The sequence below is a fragment of the Chiloscyllium plagiosum genome, unplaced genomic scaffold (genome assembly GCF_037043375.1).
Source record: "Chiloscyllium plagiosum isolate Xiang-an unplaced genomic scaffold, Cpla_swu_hap1 HiC_scaffold_3, whole genome shotgun sequence".
In the NCBI taxonomy this organism is placed as follows: domain Eukaryota; kingdom Metazoa; phylum Chordata; class Chondrichthyes; order Orectolobiformes; family Hemiscylliidae; genus Chiloscyllium; species Chiloscyllium plagiosum.
The window spans coordinates 46,212,873-46,237,373 of record NW_028270141.1 but is presented as its reverse complement, the minus strand read 5'-3'; the positions used below and the strand labels follow the sequence as shown (position 1 = coordinate 46,237,373).

Below are 24,501 nucleotides of genomic sequence, written 5' to 3'. Positions count from 1 at the left end.
ATCCTATGGTCCTCTGGAACAATGATGACTTTAATTTACACAGTTAAAAATCACACAACACCAGTTTGTAGTCCAACAGGTTTATTTGGACAGCAGACAGAAGTGCTGCTCCTTCATCAGATAGCTGTGGAGCAGGATCATACGACACAGAATTTATAGCAAAAGATCACAGTGTCATGCAACTGAAACAAAACATTGAACAAACCTAGATTGTTCAATATATTGTTTCAATTGTATGAGACTGCAACCTTTTGCTATAAATTCTGTGTCTTATGATCCTGCTCCACAGCTATCTGATGAAGGAGCAGCGCTCTGAAAGCTAGTACTTGCAAATAAACCTGTTGGACTATAACCTGGTGTTTTGTGATTTTTAACTTTAGGCACCCCAGTCCAACACTGATACCTGCACATCATTGGCTACTATTTAATTTACACAACCAAGTTACACACTTCTGGCATGGAAGTAAAGGAAGCCAAATTCTTAAAATGCCTTCAGGATAAACTTTTAAGCCGTAATGTAGATGGCTGCACAAGAGACAGGGTAGTCCTAGACTTAATTTTATTTATCAAAGTCAGGAATGTGGTTGAAGTATCAATGGGGAACATTTTGCAAACAGCATGCTTAACTCCATTAGTTTCAAGATTGTATGGAAAAGGGCAAGATGGACTTGTAATCCAAGTTCTCAACCAGGAGAAGGCTGATTTTAATAAGATCAAATATGATTTGACCATTACTTCCAGGTAAATCTGTCTCAGGTAGAGGGGTGGTTAAGAAGACATTTAGCACACTTGCCTTCATTGCTCAGACCTTTGAGCATAGGAGTTGGGACGTTATAATGAGGTTATACAGGATATTGGTGAGGCCTTTTCTTGAGTACTAAGTGCAGTTCTGTTCACCTTGCTATAGGAAGGATATTATTAAACTGGAGAGGGTTCAGAAAAGATGTACCAGAATGTTGCCAGAAATTGAGGGTTGAGTTTTAAGGAGAGGCTGGATAGGCTGGGACTTCTTTCACTGGAGCATAGGAAGTTGAGCGGTGACCTTTATTAAGGTTTATAAAATCATGAATGGCGCACATAACGTGAATAACAATTTTTTTTTCCCTAGGATGGGGTTTTCAAAACTAGGGAGCATATTTTTAAGACGGATGGAAATTGTTTTAAAAAAGACATGGGCGCAACTTTTCTTACACAGAGTGGTTCATGTGTGGAATGAACTGCTAGAGGAAGTGATGGATGCAGTTACAGTTATGACATTTAACAGACATTTGGATAAGTACATGTATAGAAAATGTTTGGAGAGCTATAGGCCAAATGCAGGCAAGTGGGACTTGTTTAGTTTGGGAACATGTCGGTGTGGACTAGTTGGACCAAAGGGTGTGTTTCTAAATTGTATAACTCTATGAGAACCAGAATATTTGTTTACTCAGCACACTCCTTGTCCCATAGTTGCTGGCTGTTAAAAGGTGTGCTGTACTTGCACTGGAGGCATTGATTAACTAGGTTGGTTGCTAAGATAAGAAGATTAACTCATGATGAGAGGCTCAGTAAATTTGACTGTTATTTCTGGAGTTTGCAAGAAAGTGATGTGGTCTCATTGAAACATACAAGATTCTAAAGAGACTTATACACTGAGAGGTTATTCTTGCTGTTAAATCTATGCTGCTTGTTCTTTTAGATGACAGCTACATTGAAAATAGTGTTTCTCACACCGTTTATTAGCAAGCTGAATTGGCAGAGGACCTAATGTTGCCAGTGATGGGAACCACTCAAAGGCAGCCTGCACCTCTTGAAGGTGAGGTGTATTTGGGTTGAAAAGCACAAAAGGGAGTCCTTTGGAAAGTGAGTTTAGGTTTTGGAAAATTGAAAAATGGTTTTGCATGTGAGAGAGCATATACTAAGATGTTCTGACACCAAATTTGGTGCATAGCCTAAATATACAGACATCCTGTGTCTGCAAGGTTGGAGATGCAGGAATACTTTCAGGAGTCAATGGGAAGAAATAACATTGAAACTGAATGCCAGGTCTGTGGTTGCAAGGTCATGGAAACAGTGCAGAAAGAAGTTTAGCAATCTTAAACAAATTATTGAGGTAAAGAATTACAATCTGCCAACTGCTGTGTATGCCTCACTCAATTCTCATTTAATTATAACTCTAACCCTGTCATGTACCTGCAGACAGTCCCTGCATATCAGTATTCAACCCTTCATATATTTTATATACACTTAACATTGAAGCTTTGCATCAATAGCTCACAACTTATGCACATTGGCAGCAGTTCCACGTCACAGCAACAGCAGACAATCACATTTCAGGACAATATTTGAAACTTTTCATTCCCTCATATGGCAATAACAGAAGACAGCAGGAGTACAACAGGAGTTTGTATGTATTTTAACCACTGTGGAAAGGATTGTTGACCATCATGAGAAGGGGCACTGCATGAGACTATGGCCATTAGTGTGACTGGAGGAATCGATAATACAGATTATTATTTTCCTTCTTTCTTCCCATTTCTGCCTCTTCCCAATTGTTTGATTTATAGGTTGCAGATTTTTAATGCAAACACTTTTACCCTCTCAATTGTCGCTCCCCTCATTCAGAGAATTGAGAAAGAAAACAGAGCTGATGACTAAATGCCATCACTCAATTTTTCAATGATAGCCGTCAGCTCAGATATTGACACTGAATGTACTTTTAAAAACAAGATTGGTAGTGGAACTCACATATGGTGAGACTCTGGGTGCAGATCCACAAAAGTTCAGATGAGGATAAAGGATACTGCTTGGTGCCCACTCATCAGAGAATGAGGTCAAACATTAGTTTTGCTGCAGAGGAGTCAGATGGGATTGCAAAGGACCAGGCTACAGAAGAATATTGATGGGTGTACACAACAGTATGTTTGGTGTATTTGAAATGTTGGTAGAAAGCTTGCATATAATGTGAGGAACATTGAGAGTCTCAGGACCACATGGTACAGGGCTTTGCACTGAGCTTGGGGCCCATTCTTCCCATCATGGAGTGGGTGGGCACCTGCACCAACATATCAATGAAACCCGCCTTGATAAAGTATCTGATGCCTACTGCCGCAGCTTTTATTTTCGGATTCCATCAAAGATCAGAGGTTGTAGTGAAAGTTCAGAATGCTGTCGTGCAAACTCAGACTGCTACCGTCAATGCCTTGGATGCCACTGATCAAAGTAATTTCTGCAGGGTAGTTGGGAGATGCCAATTGGGAGAATGTGAGGACTGCAGATGCTGGAGAGTCAGAGTTGAAAAGTGTGGCGCTGGAAAAGCACAGCAGATCAGCCATCATACAAGGAGCAGGCGAGTCGACGTTTTGGGATATGCCTTTCATCAGGAATATGGAGGGGGAAGGGGGCTGAGAGATAAATATGCAGGTGGGATGTTGGGGGGGAGGTAGGTGGGAAGGCAATAGATGGATGCAGGTGGGAGGTAATTGTGATAGGTCGGTAGGGAGGGTGGAGTGGATAGGTGAGACGAAGATGGACATGTAGGACAGTTCAAGAGGGTGGAGTCGAGTTGGAGAATTAGATCTGAAATGAGATGGGAAAACTGGTGAAGTCGAAGTCGATGCCATGTGGTTCTCGAGTCCCAAGGCAGAAGATAGAGTCATAGAGATGTCCAACCTGTCCACGCCGACCAGATATCCCAACCCAATCTAGTCCCACCTGCTAGCACCCGGCCCATATCCCTCCAAACCCTTCCTATTCATATACCCATCCAAATGCCTCTTAAATGTTGCAATTGTACCAGCCTCCACCACATCCTCTGGCAGCTCATTCCATACATGTACCATCCTCTACGTGAAAACGTTGCCCCTTAGGTCTCTTTTATATCTTTCCCCTCTCACCCTAAACTTATGCCCTCTAGTTCTGGACTCCCCAATCCCATGGAAAAGTTTTTGTCTATTTATCCTATGCATGCCCCTCATAATTTTGTAAACCTCTATAAGGTCACCCCTCAGCCTCCAACGCTCCAGGGAAAACAGCCCCAGCCTGTTCAGCCTCTCCCTATAGCTCAAATCCTCCAACCCTGGCAACATCCTTGTAAATCTTTTCTGAACCTTTTCAAGTTTCACAACATCTTTCCGATAGGAAGGAGACCAGAATTGCATGCAATATTCCAACAGTGGCCTAACCAATGTCCTGTACAGCTGCAACATGACCTCCCAACTCCTGTACTCAATACACTGACCAATAAAGGAAAGCATACCAAACACTGCCTTCACTATCCTATCTATCTGCGACTCCACTTTCAAGGGGCTATGGAGCTTCACTCCAAGGTCTCTTTGTTCAGCAACACTCCCTAGGACCTTACCATTAAGTGTATAACTCGTGCTAAGATTTGCTTTCCCAAAATGCAGCACCCCGCATTTATCTGAATTAAATTCCATCTGCCACTTCTCAGCCCATTGGCCCATCTGGTCCAGATCCTGCGGTAATCTGCGGTAACCCTCTTCGCTGTCCACTACACCTCCAATTTTGGTGTCATCTGCAAACTTACTAACTGTACCTCTTATGCTCACATCCAAATCATTTATGTAAATGACAAAAAGTAGAGGACCCAGCACCGATCCTTGTGGCACTCCACTGGTCACAGGCTTCCAGTCTGAAAAACAACCCTCCACCACCACCCTCTGTCTTCTACCTTTGAGCCAGTTCTGTATCCAAATGGCTAGTTCTCCCTTTATTCCATGAGATCTAATCTTGCTAATCAGTCTCCCATGGGGAACCTTGTTGAATGCCTTACTGAAGTCCATATAGATCACATCTAGTGCTCTGCCCTCATCAATCCTCTTTGTTTCTTCTTAAAAAAACTCAATCAAGTTTGTGAGACATGATTTCCCATTCACAAAGCCATGTTGACTATCCCGAATCAGTCCTTGCCTTTCCAAATACATGTACATCCTGTCCCTCAGGATTTCCTCCAACAACTTACCCGCCACTGAGGTCAGGCTCACCGGTCTATAGTTCCCTGGCTTGTCTTTACCGCCCTTCTTAAACAGTGGCACCACATTTGCCAACCTCCAGTCTTCCGGCACCTCACCTGTGACTATCGATGCTACAAATATCTCAGCAAGAGGCCCAGCAATCACTTCTCTAGCTTCCCACAGAGTTCTCGGGTACACCTGATCAGGTCCTGGGGATTTATCCACCTTTAACCGTTTCAAGACATCCAGCACTTCCTCCTCCATAATCTGGACATTTTGCAAGATGTCACCATCGATTTCCCTACAGTCTATATCTTCCATATCCTTTTCCACAGTAAATACTGATGCAAAATATTCATTTAGTATCTCCCCCATTTTCTGTGGCTCCACACAAAGGCCGCTTTGCTGATCTTTGAGAGGCCCTACTCTCTCCCTCGTTACCCTTTTGTCCTTAATATATTTGTAAAAATCCTTTGGATTCTCCTTAATTCTGTTTGCCAACGCTATCTCATGTCCCCTTTTTGCCCTCCTGATGTCTCTCTTAAGTATACTCCTACTGCCTTTATACTCTTCTAAGGATTCACTCGATCTATCCTGTCTATACCTGACATAATTTGGAGATGCCGGTGTTGGACTGGGGTGTACAAAATTAAAAATCACACAACACCAGATTATAGTCCAACAGGTTTAATTGGAAGCACACTAGCTTTCGGAGCATCGCTCCTTCATCAGGTGGTAGTGGAGGGCTCAATCCTAACACACAGAATTTATAGCAAAAATTTACAGTGTGATGTAACTGAAATTATACATTGAAAAATTGATTGTCTGTTAAGCCTTTCATCTGTTAGAATACCGTGATAGTTTCACTTCTTTCATCACAAAACCTTTTTTTAAAAAGTTGCATTCTCGGGTTAGCTGTTAACAATGGTGATAGCTAGACAATATGTTGAAGGTGTTGGCCCCCTGTGTTCTCTGTCTGTGCCATGATGTTTAGATTGATTCTAATCTAAAAAGTGAGATAATGGAGTTTTATATGAATTCAGCAGTTTTTGAGCTCAGAGTTCTACAAGAATGCATGCAGTTTTTGAACAAATTACAATGTAACCCTGAAAGTACAAATTCACCCCACAAAATATATCTGTGCATGTGGGTCTTTGTCTGTCTATATGTATCTGTCTGTCTGGGTTGGGGGTTATGAGTGTGAGAATGTGTGTGTGTGTAGTGAGTGCAGAGTGTCTTACGTCTGTGAGGGGGTACATGTGTGAGTGTGGGAGTGTGTGTGTCTGTAAGGGTGTGTGTGGGTGTCTGTGTGCATGTGTGTCTGTGTGTATGTGTGTATAGGAGTACCCGTGTGTGTGTGTGTGAGAGAGTGTGTGTGTGTAGGAGTATCTGTGTGTGTGTATAGTGCAATGGTGGTCACCTGTAATGTGACATGAACCCAAGGTCCCGGTTGAGGCCCTCCCTATGGGTACCGAACTTAGCTATCAGCTTCTGCTCGGCTACCTTTCTCTGCTGCCTATCCCGAAGTCCACCTTGGAGGATGGTCACCCGAGGTCCGAGGCTGAATGTCCTGGATCGCTGAAGTGTTCCCCAACTGGGAGGGAACACTCCTGTCTGTTGATTGTTGTGCAGTGCCCATTCATCAGTTGTCATAGCCTTTGAACAAGATAAGAGAGAAACGTTCAGATCTCCACCAACTCTGTTCTCTGCAGGCTATATCCACTTGAAATCTGAAACAAACCAGTTAATTTTTACTTTAGCAGGAAGGAAATGCTGTGCCTTTTAAATGATGAGTCAGTTGTTTTTCATAGGTGAACCAGCCAACCTGTGCCTCTTGCAAACCAGTGAAAGTATTCAGAAGGAGAAAACCAAGAATAAATCTTCAGATCAGCAAATATGAGCTCAACAAATCTTGTGAAAAGATTATTAAACTGCTTTTGTAGTTTTCTCTCTATCCATGTATGTTTTCGCCATCTCATGTCTGTCTGTCTCCATGTATGTAAGGGAGAGTTTATAAGGGGGTTAGAATTTTAATTTTCAGTACTATATGTCGACAGTTTGTAGCTGTTTACCTGTAACTGGATTCTAATTACTTGTATAGTAATTATTGTTTCGTATAGAAATGTGGTCTTTGCTTTCTATCAACCTGACTCTGAAATTCAGATAAATTGTGCAAGCTTTGCCATACTTATTTAAAAATCTTTAATCTTAATGATGACTCAAGGAAAAGGAGGGCTTGATTTCCAGTGAACCACCCTAAAAACTTGTGACAAAGTGTATAAAAAGGAAAAAAGGTCGCAGGGGAGGATAAGTCTATGAAATTTATAACAGGAAACAAGTAAATTGCAGAGACCTTGAACAAGGATTTTGAATGTGTTTTCAAAGTAGAAGGGAGAAATTTAAAACAATGGTAGTCACAAGAGATATGTCCTGGGAAAACTGATGGGACTAAAAGATAACAAGTTCCTTCTGCCTGACTGCCTGATTTCTAGTTTTTAAGAGAAGTTGGAAAAGTTCCAACAGATTAGAGCCACACATGTAACACCTCTGTTCAAGAAAGGGGAGAGATGAAAGGAGAAAAATAAAGGCCAACCAGGCAGGTATTTGTCAGAGGGAAATTGTTAGAATCTATTATGGAGGTTGAAATAGGACATTTAACATATACTTAGGCAGAGACAACATAAATTTGTGAAAGGGAAATAATGTTCAACAAATGTATTAGAGTGTTTTTGAAGAACAACAGGATGGATAAAAGGGAACCAGTTAGTGTATTTGAATCTTCAATAGACATTCAGTCAGTTTCTAGAAAGAAGTTAAAACATAAGACTCGATCTCACAAAATTGTGAATGATGTATGAACATACTATGTAACAGGAAAATGTAGAATTACAGGGATCAGTTCTGGGCCTCAACTATTGATGAGTGCATAGTGATAATGTCAGAGGTCCAGGCTAATACTTTGGGGACACTGGTTCATTCTCCACCATGGTGGGTGATGGTATTTAAACTCAATTAATAAATCTGAAATAAATGCTAGACTCTGTGATAGTAACCCTGAAACTATTCATTGGAGTTTAGAAAATTGAGAAGTGAGCGTATTGAAATGAATTGGATTTCTAAAGGAGGCTTGATGGAGAATGTGTTGAAGGCTGTTTTCCCTTGTGCCTGAATCTAGACCTAGGGGCTACACTTTAAAAATAAGGAATGAAAACAGAAAGTTCTGGGCAAACTTTTCATTCTGACAAAGAGTCTCTGGACCTCAAACATTATCCCTTTTTCACTCTCCACAAATACTGCCAGACCTGGCACTTCCTGTTTTAATTCTGATCGCCAGCATCCACAACATTTTGCTTTCATTAAAAATGAGACAACTCCCAGATGTGAGGAGAAATTTGTTCTCTCAGAGGCTAGTTTTTGAAATTCTTTCCTCAGTGGAGTCTGGGTCAGTGATTATATTCAGGGCTGAGATACAAGGAAGTCAGGAGTTCCAGGGGCAAATAGTAAAATGGAATGAAGGCCACAATCCGATCAACCATCACTCTGTTGTATGGTGGAGTAGGCTCAATGGACAAGATGGTCTGTTTCTCCTGTTTCTTATGATGTTATTATATGCAAAATAGGAAATGTTTTAATACCAGTAGCAGGACAAAGTAATTACAACTTGATAAGCTTACATTGTAGATTCAATTATAAATGTGAGCCTCGGACTTTATTATTGGAATATGTTGGTACAAAAGTGCAAGGGAACATATCTAAAGGAAATAAGATATTGAAGGCAGAAAATGCACACAGATATGGTAATATTTAATATATTTTAAGCACGGTTCAAATTATGTTAAGATTTGGAACACATCCTTGATTAAAATAAATGTATCATTGCCACCACTAAAATGGTGATCTGATAAATTTAATATAAATATAATAATCCATTTCACACCAATTGTTGCAAAGTATAACTGCAGGCCACAAATTGAACATTTTCTTATTTCAATAATAGGCTTTTTTTTTCATTAGGGTGAAATGGGACTGTCAGGTTTACCTGGATCAAGAGGACTACCTGGGCCTAAGGTATTGTACATAAAGATACTGTCAATACAACATACCAACTACTTACATGTTGATCAATGAGAAATTGTATATGAAATTGTAAATGTATATGAAACACTTTTCACTATTATACTGCATTTATTTTCAAATTGCCTTTTATTTCCATTTGTATTCTAACTTCATCTCAGAACTAATGATGAACAAATATACCTCAGCAAAGCTACACCTAAAAGGAGCTAGCAATGAATAAGAATCCTTTTGAAGGATTTTTATCAATAAAATTCAAACTTGCAACTGTTAAGCTATTTCGTATTAAAAGAATAAAAATCTTTTATCGTATGGTTTGATGCCACAGTATGAATTTGAGTTCAAAATAGACTGGTAAAGAAGAAGTCAAAGTCAGAACTGTCTGCAGGCTTAGACCTTCCAAGTAGTATTATTTGTTATAAACCAATATAAAATTCTTCTATAAGTGGTAATCATAGATATACCAGGCTCAGATCTCTTAATTACATTAGGTAAGGACTAACCTATCCCTTTGCGTGATCATGTCAATGTGTTCTCATGACTCTCAATTTCTGGGGTGGCATGGTGGCTCAATGGTTAGCACTATTGCCTCACAGCACTAGGGACCCCGGTTTGATTCTAGCCTTGGGTGACTGTATGTGGTGTTTGTCTGTTCTTCCTGTGTCTGTATGGATTTCCACAAGGTGCTCCACTTTTCTCCCACAGTCCAAAGATGTGCACATTAGGTGGATTGGCCATGCTAAATTCCCCCACTGTGTGCAGGCCACGTAGGTTAGCCATGGTAAATCTGGGTTGAAAAGTGTGGTGCTGGAAAAGCGCAGCAGGCCAGGCAGCATCCGAGGAGCAGGAGAATCAACGTTTCAGGCATAAGCCCTTCTTCAGGAATGAGGCTGGTGTGCCAAGCGGGCTGAGATAAAAGGTGAGGGGGGGGAATTTGGGGGAGGGGCGCTGGGAATACGATAGGTGGAAGGAAGTGAGGGTGAGGGTGATAGGCCGGAGAGGGGGTGAGGGTGGAGAGGTCGGGAAGAAGATTGCAGGTCAAGAGGGCGGTGCTGAATCCGGGGGTTGGGACTGAGATAAGGTGGGGGGAGGGGAAATGAGGAAGCTGGAGAAATCTACATTCATCCCGTGTGGTTGGAGGGTTCCTAGGTGGAAGATGAGGCGCTCTTCCTCCAGGTGTCATGTGGCCAGGGTCTGGCGATGGAGGAGGCCAAGGACCTGCATGTCCTTGGCGGAGTGGGAGGGGGAGTTAAAGTGTTCAGCCACGGGGCGGTTGGGTTGGTTGGTGCGGGTGTTCCAGAGGTGTTCCCTGAAACGTTCAGCAAGTAGGCGGCTTGTCTCCCTAATGTAGAGGAGACCACATCGGGTGCAGCGGATACAGTAAATCATGTGTGTGGAGATGTAGGTGAATTTGCAACGGATATGGAAGGATCCATTGGGGCCTTGGAGGGAGGTGAGGGGGGAGGTGTGGGTGCAAGTTTTGTGGTAAATGTGGGATTACATGGGATGCTCTTCGTAGGATCAGTGCAGTCTCAATGGACCAATTGGCCTTTTTCTGTAGGAATTCTACAATTCTAGCACAGCTTAATAGTTTTTTAACTCAGCCCATACTGTGATATTTATGCTTAATGATATCTAGCTCCATGACATCACTGTAAGGTTGTTCAAGGCTTCTGAAATCCTTACACAACAGAAATTTTAGATTAGAACTGTGGTTCATCCATGGTTAGCAACCGAAAACACTAATCTCCATATTTCCAACTTGATTTGTTGCCTATGCACATTTACACATCAGTAATCACATTTAGTCCGCATATTGACAATAGACAATAGGTACAGGAGTAGGCCATTCTGCCCTTCGAGCCTGCACCACCATTCATTATGATCATGGCTGATCATCCTCAATCAGTATCCTGTTCCTGCCTTATTTCCATAACCCTTGATTCCACTGTCCTTGAGAGCTCTATCCAACTCTTTCTTAAACGAATCCAGACACTGGGCCTCCACTGCTTTCTGGGGCAGAGCATTCCACACACCCACCACTCTCTGGGTGAAGAAATTTCTCCTCATCTCTGTCCTAAATGGCCTACCCCTTATTTTTAAGCTGTGTCCTCTGGTTCGGGACTCACCCATCAGCAGAAACATGTTTCCTGCCTCCAGAGTGTCCAATCCTTCAATAAGGATCTGATCTTTATACATGTGAAATCATTGAAGGCAAAGTGAAATAAATCCACAGAGGCCTGTGTTCTGTCACTTGGTCACACTTCATTTCCAAATGAAGAGTCCTTGACACTGATCCAGCTTCCTCTGTGCCAGTCCCCAATTTTTATCCTTTAGCCAGGACTCCATGATTAGACCAGATTAACAGGCACAATCAAGGAACTCATATTCTATGAGGTCTAACTGGCTGACATTGTTACAATCACTACACTAATGTGTATATTTAGTAAGCTGCTAGGAAGGCTAATGGAATGTTAGTATTTATTGCAAGAGGATTTGTGTACAGGAATAAAGAGTGCAACAAAGATTTATTAAACTTATTTTCAGGATGGCAGGACTGTCCAATGAAAAAAGATTGGATAATCTCGATGAATATTCTCAAAGAATAAAAAGTGATCTCATTGAAACCTGCCAAATACTTACAGGGATAGACAGGATAGGGGCAGGTAAAATTTTTCCCTGGTTGGTCTGATTGGAATCAAAGGGCACAATTCAAAAATTGAAAAGTTGCCATTTGATTTGAGATTACTTTTGTTTTACTCAGAAGGTTGTGAACCTTTGGACTTTTCTACTACATAGTGCTGTGAAAGATCAGTCTTTGAGTATGTTTAGGATAAAGAATAATAGTTTTCTAATTACCAATGACATACAGAGTTGTGGAGATGAGTTGGTTCAAATGCATTGAATTGTTTGATCATGGAATGAATGGTGAAGCACTCTTAACAAGCTGAATAACCTACTCCTGTTCCTATGTTCCTGTTCCATTTAAGGAGATTGAGATTGGCTGAGGACATGCAGATTTTACCAAATTTAATTCAGGATCTGTTTACAGTTTTTTCAGCCTTTACATAAATTATAGCCAACTAATTTGACAGGTTGGATGGCAGTCAGCATGAAAATCAGCAGCAAAAGTTTCAGCTGATGTAACATTGAGATGGTTTCCTGCACTTGAGGGAGGCTAAATCTGGAATTTGGGGCTTTAGGGGGAGGTGGTAGAGTCCATCAGTTTGATGGGGTCAGCAGAAGATTGGAAGACTGGGCTTCATGTTGTGAGCTTGAGGGTAACCGTGGTCACAGCAGAAGGAGAAAAAGCCTGCAATCGACAAAAGAATGTTCCTTCTTGGCCACAAGGGCAAAGCAATTCCATAACCAATGAATCAGATCAGGACCACAGTCTTGCCACATCCAGACATTAATGGTGGTGGACAGTTAAACAGCCACTGGCGAAGGCGACAAAAATATTCCCATCCTCAAAATGGGGGGAGCCCAGCACATCAGTGCAAAACACAAAATTGAAACAGAATTGAATTTCTACTAAGATGTTCTGAGTGGATACATCTCAGTGTCATCCTAAGGCCCCCATCATCACTGATGCCAGTCTTCAGCCAACTCGATTCAGTTCGACATGGGATATTCTCAATGTGAACATGGAATTTTACATCAGCAATGACTGTGTCATGGTCACTAATCCTATACCCAATGCAATGGCTGCTTACTTTCTCAGCACACCCCACCTCCCCCAAAAGTAACAGCTGTGGTATCCAATTTAATTGCCCAAAATAGTTGTTTATCTTTCATTCCTGGAGGGAAACAGCTCTCAATATGACAAAAGGAGTCAAGATGTGTGTGTGTGTGTGGAAAATCAGGCCAGGACTTATACACTTAATGGTAAGGTCCTGGAGAGCGTTGCTGAACAAAGAGACCTTGGGGTACAGGTTCATAGTTCCTTGAAAGTGGAGTTGCAGGTAGACAGGGTAATGAAAAATTAGTTCTTATGCTTGCCTTCATTGGTCACTGCACTGAGATAGGAGTTGAGAGTTCATGTTAGAACTGTACAGGACGTTGGTTAGGCCACTTTTTGAATACTACATTCAATTCTGGTCTCTTTGCTATAGGAAGGATATTGTGAAACTTGAAAGGGTTCAGAAAAGATTTACACAGATATTGCCAGGGTTACAGGGTTTGAACTAAATGGAGAGGCTGAAAAGGCGGGGTTATTTTCCCTGAAGCGATGGAGGCTAACGGGTGACCTTATAGCGGTTTATAAATTCATGAGGGGTGTGGATAGGGTGAATAGCCAAGGTCTTTTCCCTGGAGTGTGGGAGTCCAGGGCGTAGGTTTAAGGTGAAAGGGTAAGTATTTAAAAGGGACCTAAGCGGCAACTTTTTCACACAGAGGGTGCTGCGTGTATAAAATGAGCTTGTAGAGGAAATGGTGGAGGCTGATACAATTACAACAATTACAAGTGTCTGGATGGGTATATGAATAGGAAGGGTTTAGAGGGATATGGGCCAATTGCTGGCAAATGGGACTAGATTAGTTTAGGATATCTGGTTGGCATGGACGTGTTGGACCGAAACGTCTGTTTCCATGCTGCACAGATCTATGACTTTATGTCTCTATGAGTGATGGAAATGGAATTATAGGAAATGGTCGTTGACTGTGATTTGTGTGGTACAAATGCTACTTTGACACTTGTCAACCTGGATGTTGTCCAGGTGTTGGTGCATTTGAACACAGAATGCTTCAACATGGTGCTGAACATTGTGCAAGAATCAGTGAACATCTCCATTTCTGACCTCATGATGATGGAAGACTGTTTATGAAACAGCTGAAGATGTTGGGCTGAGAATACTAACTTGACAAACCCCTGAAGGGATGAGGTGACTGATCTCCAACAATTATAGTCATCTTCCCTTGTGCTAGGTGTGACTGCAACCAATGAAAAGTTATCCCCCGATTCCCATTAATGCTAATTTTGCTAGAGATCGTTAATGTCATGCCCATTCAAATGCTGCCTTGATGTTACTCTCATCTCCCTCTCGTGTTCAGCTCTTCTGTTCATGTTTAGACTAAGACTGCAAGGTGGTCAAGAGTAGACCAACCCTAATGGAAGTCAAACAATAAGAAGATTATTGCTAAGGAAGTGCTGCTTGGTACAACTGTTGTTGGCCACTTTCATCACTTTTCAGATGATTGACAGTAGACCGATAGGTCTAAAGTTGGCTGGGATAGATTTCTCCTGCTTTTTGGGACAAGGTATACCTAGGCAATTTTCTGCATTGTCAGATGGATGCCAGTGCTGTGACTGTACCACAACAGCTTGGTTGGGCAAGTCTGAGAATGTAAGATGATGAGAAATATGAGCAATGCTAGGCCATTCAGTCCCTCAATTACACACTGCCATTCAATAAAAGCATGCCGCATCTGTCCTAGGGCTCAACTTCTCTTTTATGCCAACTCAGCATGGCCATCAATTCCCTGATATTTCGAAAATCCATCTACCTCCTCTTTAAACACTTTCAGTGATCCAGTTTCTAGAACTCTCTGAAGTAGAGTATTCCAGGCTTTCACTACCCTCTGGGAGTAGAAATTCCTTTGCATCTTAGTTTTAAATGAGTATCCCTTATTTTGTATGTCCACTAGTTTGAGATTCTCCCAACTGGTGTATTGTTCTCTTTCTGTCATGCCCCCTCAGAATCTTGCATGTTTCTATAAGATCACCCTTCAGTTTTCTAAACTTTGATGAACAAAGGCCCAACTTGATTAGTTGTTCTTGAGAATCCATTCATCCCAGGAATCCACCAAGTGAATATCTTTTGAACAGCCTCCATTGCCAGTCTATCCTTTTTTCAATACAGGAATCAAAACAATACTCCAGGTGCAAAAACAAACAAACAGAGAAATTTCTGGAAAACTTCAGCAGGTCTGGCAGCATCTGTGAAGAGAAGACAATGTTAACGTTAACACAGTTTTCTCTTCACAGATTCGGCCAGCTATTTTTCCAGCTATTTCTGTTTTTGATTGTTTCTGAACTCCAGCATCTGCAGTTCTTTGTTTTACTCCAGTGTAGCCTCACTAAAACCCTGTTTAGGGTTGTAAGAAGACTTCCTTGCTTTTAAACTTTGAATCTCTACTAATAAGGTGAAAAATTCCATTTGTCTTCTTAATGTTAGTACCTGCATGCTAACATTTTGTGTTTCGTGCACAAGAACACACCGATCCCTTTGCACTACATTCTTTAGAGTTTATCTTCATTTAAGTAATAGTGTGCCTTTGATACATCCTACCAAAGTGCATGACCCTATATTTGCCTGCATTAAAATCTGTCTGCCAAGATTTTGCCCACTCATTCAACCTAGCTATATCACTTTGCAGATTCCTTATGACTTCATCACAACTTATCCTCACACCTGTTTTTGTATCATCAGCAATTTTGGATGCTTTACACTATGCCCCTATTCTAAGTCACTAATATAGATAATAACTATAACTGAAACCCCTGGACTGATCTTTCTGCACTCCCTAATTATATCCATTCAATCTAAAAAAGATCCATTATTCCTGACTCTGTTTTCTTTGTGTTAACCAAAACTCATTCCATGTTACTACATTACCCCAATATTATGAACTCCTATCTTGTGCCTTTTGTGCGGCACCTTATCAAATGGCTCATGATGATTCAATTACTTTACATCTACCTTTACTCACTCTGCTTGTGATAGCCTCAAAACATTCTGGCAAAATTGTCCCTTTCCCTTTCACAAAACCATGTTGACTATGTTTGACTGTGTTGAAAATCGCACATCAGCTTATAGTCCAACAGGTTTATTTGAAAGCATTAGCTTTTGGAGCCCTGCTCCTTCTTCAGGTGGTTGTGAAGCAAGACCATAAGACACAGAATTTGTAGCAAACAATTACAGTGTCATGCAAGTAAAATGATATATGTTACAGACCCAGATTGTTGTTAAGTCTTTCATCTTTTATGGGATACAGGTTTTGGTCCACTAATATGTAAATCCCAGAACTTCTTTTAAGTCCCATTCTCAAGATAACTTAAGATTTTATTAAAAAAAGTGACATCTTAGCTCAGACAATGCATCAAAGTTGTGATGTTAGAGTCTGTCTGTATTCCAATCTTGAGTCAGACTGGTTCTATTTACAAAGTGGAATTTACAAAATATTATGTGGATTGACTGTCTGCATTGACTGCCTGCAGATTGTGTATTTTTTGAGCAGAACAGAATCTATCTGCAAATATAATTCTGTAAATACAAGTTCACACTATAGACTTGCATGTGTGTGCGCATGCAGGAGAGACAGAGAGTGAGTGTGTGCATATGAGTGTATGCGCGTGAGTGCACATGAGAGAGTGTGTGTTTGCATGTGTGCAAGCTTGGTAAAGTGTGAGTGTGATGGGGTATAAGTCTGTGAGAGGGTGTTTGCGTGGGTGTGAGTGTGGGGGTGTGTGTGTTTGTGAAAAAGAGAGAGCATCTGTTTGAGAGAGGGTCTGTATGAGTATGGAAGAGTGTGAGTGTGTGTGTATATATACATATATATATAGAGAGAGAGAGAGAGTATAGTGTTGTGGGGTCACCTGTACTGTCACATGAATCCAAGGTCCCGTTTGAGGCCATCCTCATGGATACCGAACTTGACTATCAACCTCTGCTCGGTCACTTTGCATTGTCACCTGTCCTGAAGTCTGCCTTGGAGGGTGGTCACCCGAAGATCCGAGGCTGGATGTCCATGACCACTGAAGTGTTCCCCAACTGGGAGGGAACACCCCTGTCTGGTGATTGTTGTGCGGTGTCCATTCATCCATTATTGTAGCATCTGCTTGGTCTAGCCAATATACCATTACCTTGGGGCAACCTTGCCTGCAATGTACGAGATAGACAGCTTTGGCCGAGTCACATGAGTACCTGCCGCCTATATGGTGTGTGGTGTTCACACGTGTAATGGTGCTTTCTGTATCAACACTCTGACACGAGTTGCAGTGGTTGCCTTGAAAAGGTGTTGTGGTCAATGTTATCCTGAAATCTTAAACAGTGATCTGTTTAAGATTTGGCAGTCGTTTAAAGGCGAGAAGTGGAGGCATAGGGATGGTCTTGGCGAGGTGCTTATCCTCTTCAATAATGTGTTGCAGGCTGCGAAGGACATGGTGTAGTTTTTTGGCTCTTGGGAAGTACTCAACAATGAAGGGTACCCAATCGCTCGCAACCCATGTCTGTCTCCTGAGAAGAACATTACAGTTTCTCGCTGTGGCACATCAGAACTAACGATCAATGAGTTGAACATCATAGCCTGTTCTTATGAGGGCATCCTTGAGCACCTTCAGGTGTCCATCACGTTCCTCTTCATCTGAACAGATCCTGTGTATGTATAGGACTTGTCTGTAGGGGATGGCTGTTTTAATACATTTAGTGTGAAAGCTAGAGAAGTGTATCCTCGTGAGGTTATCCGTGGGTTTGTGATAGAGTGCGGTGCTGAAGTGCCCATCCTTGATGGAGATGCATGTGTCCAAGAATGAGAGATACTAAAAAGTAGTCCATGGTAAGTCTGATGGTGGGATGAAAATCGTTGATATCACTGTGTAGTTGTTTCGGTGTCACCTCACCGTGCATCCAGAGTAGTATCCAATCAGCTGGAACCTCCCAGTGAGTTCTAGAATGTTTCAGCCAATGCCTGCATTTTCTCTGCAGCCCTTTCCTTTAAAGCTCTTAGATACAAACTAATGAGTACTGGTTACATCTTCCTTTAGTCCAATTGATTTGTCAAATACCTTGCCCCTCATGAAACTGTTACAAGATATTTACTCCTATTAACATCATCCTGGGTTATCTTTAGGATGTTCACAATGTCCTCTACCATGAAGATTAAAGCAAAATATTTATTAAATTAGCTCCCATTTCTCTGTTGCCCATTATCAGTTTCCCGGCTGCATCGTCCAAGAGTCCCATATTTATTTTAACTCCTTGCTTTCATTTACCGTAGAAACTCTTACTATTTGTTTTTCAAATTTCTTGAAGTTTAATTTGGATAAATATGAGGTTATTCACTTTGGTAACAATAAAGGAAAGCAGGTTATTATCTGAATGGTTATAGATTAGAATGGAGGAAGTGCAATGAGATCTGGGTGTCTGTATTCTAATCACTAATTGTAAACATGCAAGTATGGAGAAGGCAAATGATATGTTATTCCTCATAGCAAGAGGATTCAAGTACAGGAGCAGAGATTGTACAGGGCCTTGGTGAGACCACATCTAGAATATTGTGTGCAGATTTGGTCTTCTTATCTGAGGAAGGATGTCCTGGCTGTTAAGTGAATATGATGAAGATTTTCCAGACTGATTTCAGGGATGGCAGGACTGGCATATAAAGAGAGGCTATGTCAGCTCGGACTGTATTCACTGGAATTTAGAAGAATGTGGGGGATTTCATAGAAACCTACAAAATTCCCATAGAATTAGGTAGGGTAAACACAGGAAGGATGACTGCAGAGTTCAGAACCAGGGGTCACAGTTTAATGATTCTCTGATAGGTAGGCCTTTAGTACTGAGATGAGGAGAAATTTCTTCACCCAGAAACTGGTAAGCCTGTGGAGTTCTCTGCCACAGCAAGCAGTTAAAACCAAAACATTGAACATTTTGAAGAAAGAGTTTTGAGTATCATTCTTAGAACTAAAATGATTAAAGAGGAGGAAGAAAGTGGGAATGGGGTGCTGAGTTGAATGATCATATTGAATGACAGAGCAGGCTCAAAGGGACAAGTGGCCTGCTGCTGCTCCTGTTTTCTATGCCTTCACATTACTGGATCGGTTAGGGAACCATGTAGAAATAATTCCTGACGCAGTTTAGAGACTCGTCTTCCAAATCATCCTTGCCCATCTGATTTGACCAGTCAATATGCGGGTTAAAATCACCCATGATAATTTCGCACCCTTCTTTTATACCTCCATTATTTGTCAAATTATACTTTGCATTATGGATAAATTACCACAAGTTACACCTCACAGACAATCAAGTACTGAAACAATGATTTAAACTTTATTGCGTGTAGAACCAAAATAAGACCCCTCAAGTAAACCAGTTAAGCCTCACAAATCAAGTTGGCTATCATCCAATTAATAGTGAAATTTAGTTAAGATTTCACCAACAGTGTCCATCTGTGGAAGTGTCCAGGGTTTGATCCTTATGAAGTGTTGTTTTTCTCTCTTTCAAGTTTGCGATGTGACATTATTGATGAATTAATAGATGCTTTCATTCCCAATATTGATTACATTCTTGAGACCTCAAATCTATACCTTGCCTTCTTATCAGAAGTAGCTCCCCTGTTCTTTGTTATATTCAGTGTTAGCTCTCTCTTTAAAAACACCACTTTTCCTGCATTTAACTCCTTTATGTCAATACATTTCATCTGCAGTCAGCCTTAATTGCCCATTTGTCTTGAGGCAGCTAATTATCAAGCAGTGTTATCTCCTTTCTCCCAGGAAACAGATTGTTTACATTGCTTCTTCCCAGGGATGGTTAATTCACATATTACTTTTGATTCCTTTATAACAGTTTCTCTTTGCCCTTTTCATCTTAAGAAACAGTTTATTCCAGATAGAGTTATTGCTGCTTTTTTGCATGTGTACCAGATTTTCATTGTTGATCCTTTCAATCCATGAACAGTTATTGAAGTTCTGAATTTTACATTGTCACATTTGTCTTACAATGAGGCAACTCTTCAGGGGCCTTTAGATGACTCCCACCTGTGATTTCTATCCCTTGCTTTTTCTTATTTCCACCCAAACTGATTCCACATCATGATCTATTGTACCTATGTCACTGCTCACCATCACACTGATACCTCCTTTCCATTTTTGCCTATCCTTTTGGAACATTGAATAACTTTGAATATTGAGTTCGCAGTCTTGGTCACCATGTAACCACATCTCCATTATAGTTATGAAGTCATATTCATTTAGTGCCCTTAAGTCTTAATCCATTTCTCCCACACCAATCTTTGAGCTAGGCATTTATCTCTCAAGTCTTATTTAACCTACACAAATTGCACATCACACAAGCAGTCACCTGTCGATTATTACCTTTGTGGTTCCACTTGTTAATTTAACCCTGAGCTGCTTGTAATCCTTCAGCAGAATCTCTTTCCTAGTCCCACTTATGTCATTGGTACCTACATGGACCCCAACAACTGGGTCCTTACCCTCCCACTTCAAATTTAAATCCAGCCCAAAACAGATGTCCTGAACATTGGCAACAGGTCGACAAAATAGCTCTCAGGACTGTCTTTGCTGCAGAAGTCACTAGCTATCCCCAAATTATAATTACTGTTCTTCTTTTTCCTCTTCCTACTTGAATTGTTTTCTGGATTATGGTGCAGAGATGCTTTGTACATCCTCCCTGCAACCAATGTTCTTGTACCTGTTAGATAACGGCATTGGTTGAGGCCCCTCCAAACTAAATTCTGGATTCCTATACCTGCTTCACTCACTATCTCACTCACCAGTACCTGACCTGACCACTGACCAAATTTGATGCACTTAGTCTCAGGGATGTAATGCCTTCTGAAACACAGAGTCCAACTACCTTTCCTCCTCCCGGCCAGTGTCTTCAACTCAGGTTCCAGCCCATCAGCTCTGAGTCAAAGTTCCTCAAGCAAATATGGATCGCACTGGCATCCACCAGATCCAACATGCTACAGCTGCAGCATCTTGACTGTTTCTGTGTTATTTAATTAATTAATTTGGATGCTAAATATTTTAAATGTGATTCTGTTCGCCGAGCTGGAAGTTTTTGTTGCAAACATTTCGTCCCCTGTCTAGGTGACATCCTGAGGATGTCACCTAGACAGGAGACGAAACGTTTGCAACAAAAACTTCCAGCTTGGCGAACAGAACCACAGCAACGAGCACCCGAGCTACAAATCTTCTCACAAACTTTGAATTTTAAATGTGAATTTCTTAATGGTATTCTTCAGCTGTATTAAGATCTCTTTATTTAAACCCATTGGCCAATCATAAAACTCAGAAAAAATACCAAGTAATTACCTACCTGTTTTCCTGTGATGTCACACATCTGCTCTAGGAAAACCAAGTTAAAGGGGCTTTCTGCCACAGGGTTTTATTTCTTTCAGTTGCTGCCCTTCTCACACAAGTTCATTCTTGTCTTTATGAATTTGCTAATGCACTCGTTCACATTGTTTGAAAAGCTACTGACTCTGCTGTCTCCTACTATTTCTAAGCTGCTGTTCCCATGCTCTCATTGTGTTTCAGAAGCACAGGCTCCTCCTATCTCTTGCTCAGTCTACTTCACATCTGTGCGACTCACTGCACACTCCAGCTCTGCTCCACAGCAATCCAGTCAAAAACTCCTCTTAATCCACTTCAGTGAAGCTGAGTAGCTGCACCCCCCTCACCGCTTCACCGCAATGCTGAGTAACACATTCCTCGCACTCCTGGAGCATGAGTCTTCAGTACTGTTGCTGGAATTTTTCAGGGCCCATAGCCTTTGATTACATTAGATTACTTAGAGTGTGGAAACAGGCCCTTCGGCCTAACAAGTCCACACCGACCCTCCAAAGAGCAACCCACCCAGACCCATTCCCCTACATTTACCCCTTCACCTAACACTACAGGCAATTTAGCATGGCCAATTCACCTGCACATTTTTGGAATGTGGGAGGAAACCGGAGCACCCTGAGGAAACCCACACAGACACGGGGAGAATGTGCAAACTCCACACAGACAGCTGTCTGAGGTGGGAATTGAACCTGGGTCTCTGGCGCTGTGAGGCAGCAGTGCTATCCGCCGTGCCGCCCCGTAGGCAATGTCTTCAGCTGTTTATTGATGTCATGAATAGTAAATTGCCTTAGCTATAGATGCCAGAGACCTCTAAATGAGGCTGAGATGGATCATCCATTTGATCCTTGAGATTGAAAATTATTGCAAATGCTTCTACTTTATCTTTTACACTGATGTGCTCCCCATCATTGAGAATGGAGGTATTTGTGGACCTGCTCTTCCCTGTGAATTGTTTAATTGTCCAGTGACAACCATGGCCAGATTTGACAGAACTGCAGAGCTGAGATCTGATACACTGGGTGTGGAATTGCTTTGCTCTGTCTTTCAATTTCTTCTCTTGCTGTTTGATGTGTATGTAATGCTGCATAATAGCTTCACAAGTGACGTCTAGTTTTTAGGTGCACCTAGTGCTATTCCTGGCATTATTTTCTGCACTCTTCAATGAACCAGAGCTGATCCCTCACTTGATGATAATAGAGTGGGGGACTATATCAAACCATGATACTGCAAATTGTGTTTGCATATAGTTCTGCTGCTGCTGATGGTCCACAGAGCCTCATGGATGCCTAGTCTTGAATTGCAAGATCAGTTCAAAATGTATCCCTCTTAGCACAATGATGGTGCCACACACACAATGGAATGTAAGCTCTGTGTGAATATGAGACTTCTCTACAAGGGGTATGCAGTAGACATCCTTAATAATACTGTCATGGACAGATGCATCTGTAGTGGGGTCAAATATGCTTTTTCCTCTTATCGATCCCTTCACCACCTTCGCCATAGATCCAGTGTAGCAGCTATGGTTTTTTTAGGACTCAACCAACTCAGACATTGGGGTGCCCTTGGTACTGGACATTGACGTCCCCAACACAGGACTTTTTCTGTGTTCTTGCCACCCTCAGTGCTTCCTCCAAGTGATGTTCAACATAGCTGATTAGCAGCCGAGAAGGGATAATATAAGGTAATCTGTGGGAGGTTTCCTTGCCTATATTTGACCTGATGTTATAAGAACTCATGGGGTCCAGCGTTCATGCTGAGGACTCTTAGGAAAACTCTGACCTGACTATATCTTTACTGGGTGTGTGGTCCACTTGGGCAGAACATACCCGGGGTGATGCTGATATTGTCTTGAAAGTTGTCTGTAACATATGATTCCTTGAGTATAACACATCAGGCTGGTCTGTGAGACAGCTGTCCCAGTTTTGACACTGTCTAGCTCCTTGAGAATATTGTAAGTTCCAATGAGATAATCTCTCATTCTTCAAAATACTGGAGAATACAGGCCACATGTCCATAATCTTTCTTCATAGGACACTCCACCATCCCAGGAATTGAAAAATTCTGCACTAAATCTTTTGGTTAGGAACGTTTACACAGCATCTCAGATGCAATTTCACAAAAGCTCTGTACAATTGAAACAAGCCATCTTACTCCTGTACTTGAATCCTCTTGCAATAAAAGGCAGCTTTCTATTTGTCTCCCTAATTACTTGCTGCACTTGATGTTAGCTTTCAGTGAATTATGAACAAGAATACCCAGGTTTTTTCAAACACCAATACTTTTCAATCTTTTACCATTTAAGAAATACTTTGAACCTTTGTTCATCCAACCAAAGTGTATAACCTCACATTCATCCACATTATGCACTGTCTACCATGTTCTTCCCCTGAACTCTCATACCAGTTATAGCGTCATAGAGTTCTACAGCACAGAAGCAAACCATTTAGTCCAACTTGTCCATGCTGTCCAGATATCCTAAATTAATCCCATTTGCCAGCATTTGACCCATATCCCTCTAAACCCTTATATATGTACCCATCCAGATGCTTTTTAAATGTTTCATTGTACCAGCCTCCACCACTTCCTTTGGCAGCTCCATACATGCACCACTCTCTGCATGAAAAAGTTGACCCTAGGTCCCTTTTATATCTTTCTCTTCTCACCTTAATTCCTGTTGTTTTTAGTTAATTACAAGGTTAATAATAGCTGGTCCCCAGCTCCAAATTAGAAGCACAGAAATTAGGAGCATGAGTAGATCATTCAACTCTTCGAGTCTGCTCCACCATTCAATATGATCATTGCTGATCTGCACCTCAACACCATACTTTTATATTCGAAGCATATGTCTTGATGCTTTTAACACCTAAAACTGTATCAATCTCTTTTTTGAATATATTTATTGATCTGGCTTCCACAGTCATAGTAAATTCCATAGGTTGACCCTCTGAGTGAAAAAATTGTAAACACTGTGTCTTTTCATTTTCTTAAGTAGTGGATTGAAAATGAGAAAGAAATTTTTGAAAAAACAGTGTTTTACAAGGATTGCCACATGCTTTGAAAAGCGAGTAACCTGACACTGTTGGCAGGTATTGTTTAAACAGCTGCTTGAACAACCAGTTATTGAAGTTTGGGTTACAGAGAAACTGGTGCCAAGAGATTCTGTATTATGTTTGAACTCTGGTTGGCAACAAGACTTAGAATGGCCTATAGACTAGTGATTAATTATAAATGACAAAGCCTTATGCCTGCCAACAAACATGTGATTGGTTCTCGGGTAACTGAAAAGCTTGAGGTCAGGAACAAGACAGAGAACGAAGTGATCAGATCTCCACCTGTCTTGGAGCCTTCTCTTTGTTTTCAACAGTCAAAACCAATTTGCACAAT

The 24,501-nt window shown here is 41.3% G+C and overlaps 1 protein-coding gene across 1 annotated transcript in view; it reads left to right on the top strand.

Annotated features, from left to right (window-relative positions):
- col21a1 (collagen, type XXI, alpha 1) overlaps positions 1-24,501 on the top strand; it is a 474,425-nt gene that overhangs the window by 323,521 nt on the left and 126,403 nt on the right. Inside the window, exon 19 of the mRNA XM_087979161.1 lies at positions 8,970-9,023. Within this exon, the coding sequence (XP_087835287.1) occupies positions 8,970-9,023 (54 nt within the window). The remainder of the gene's footprint in view (positions 1-8,969; positions 9,024-24,501) is intronic.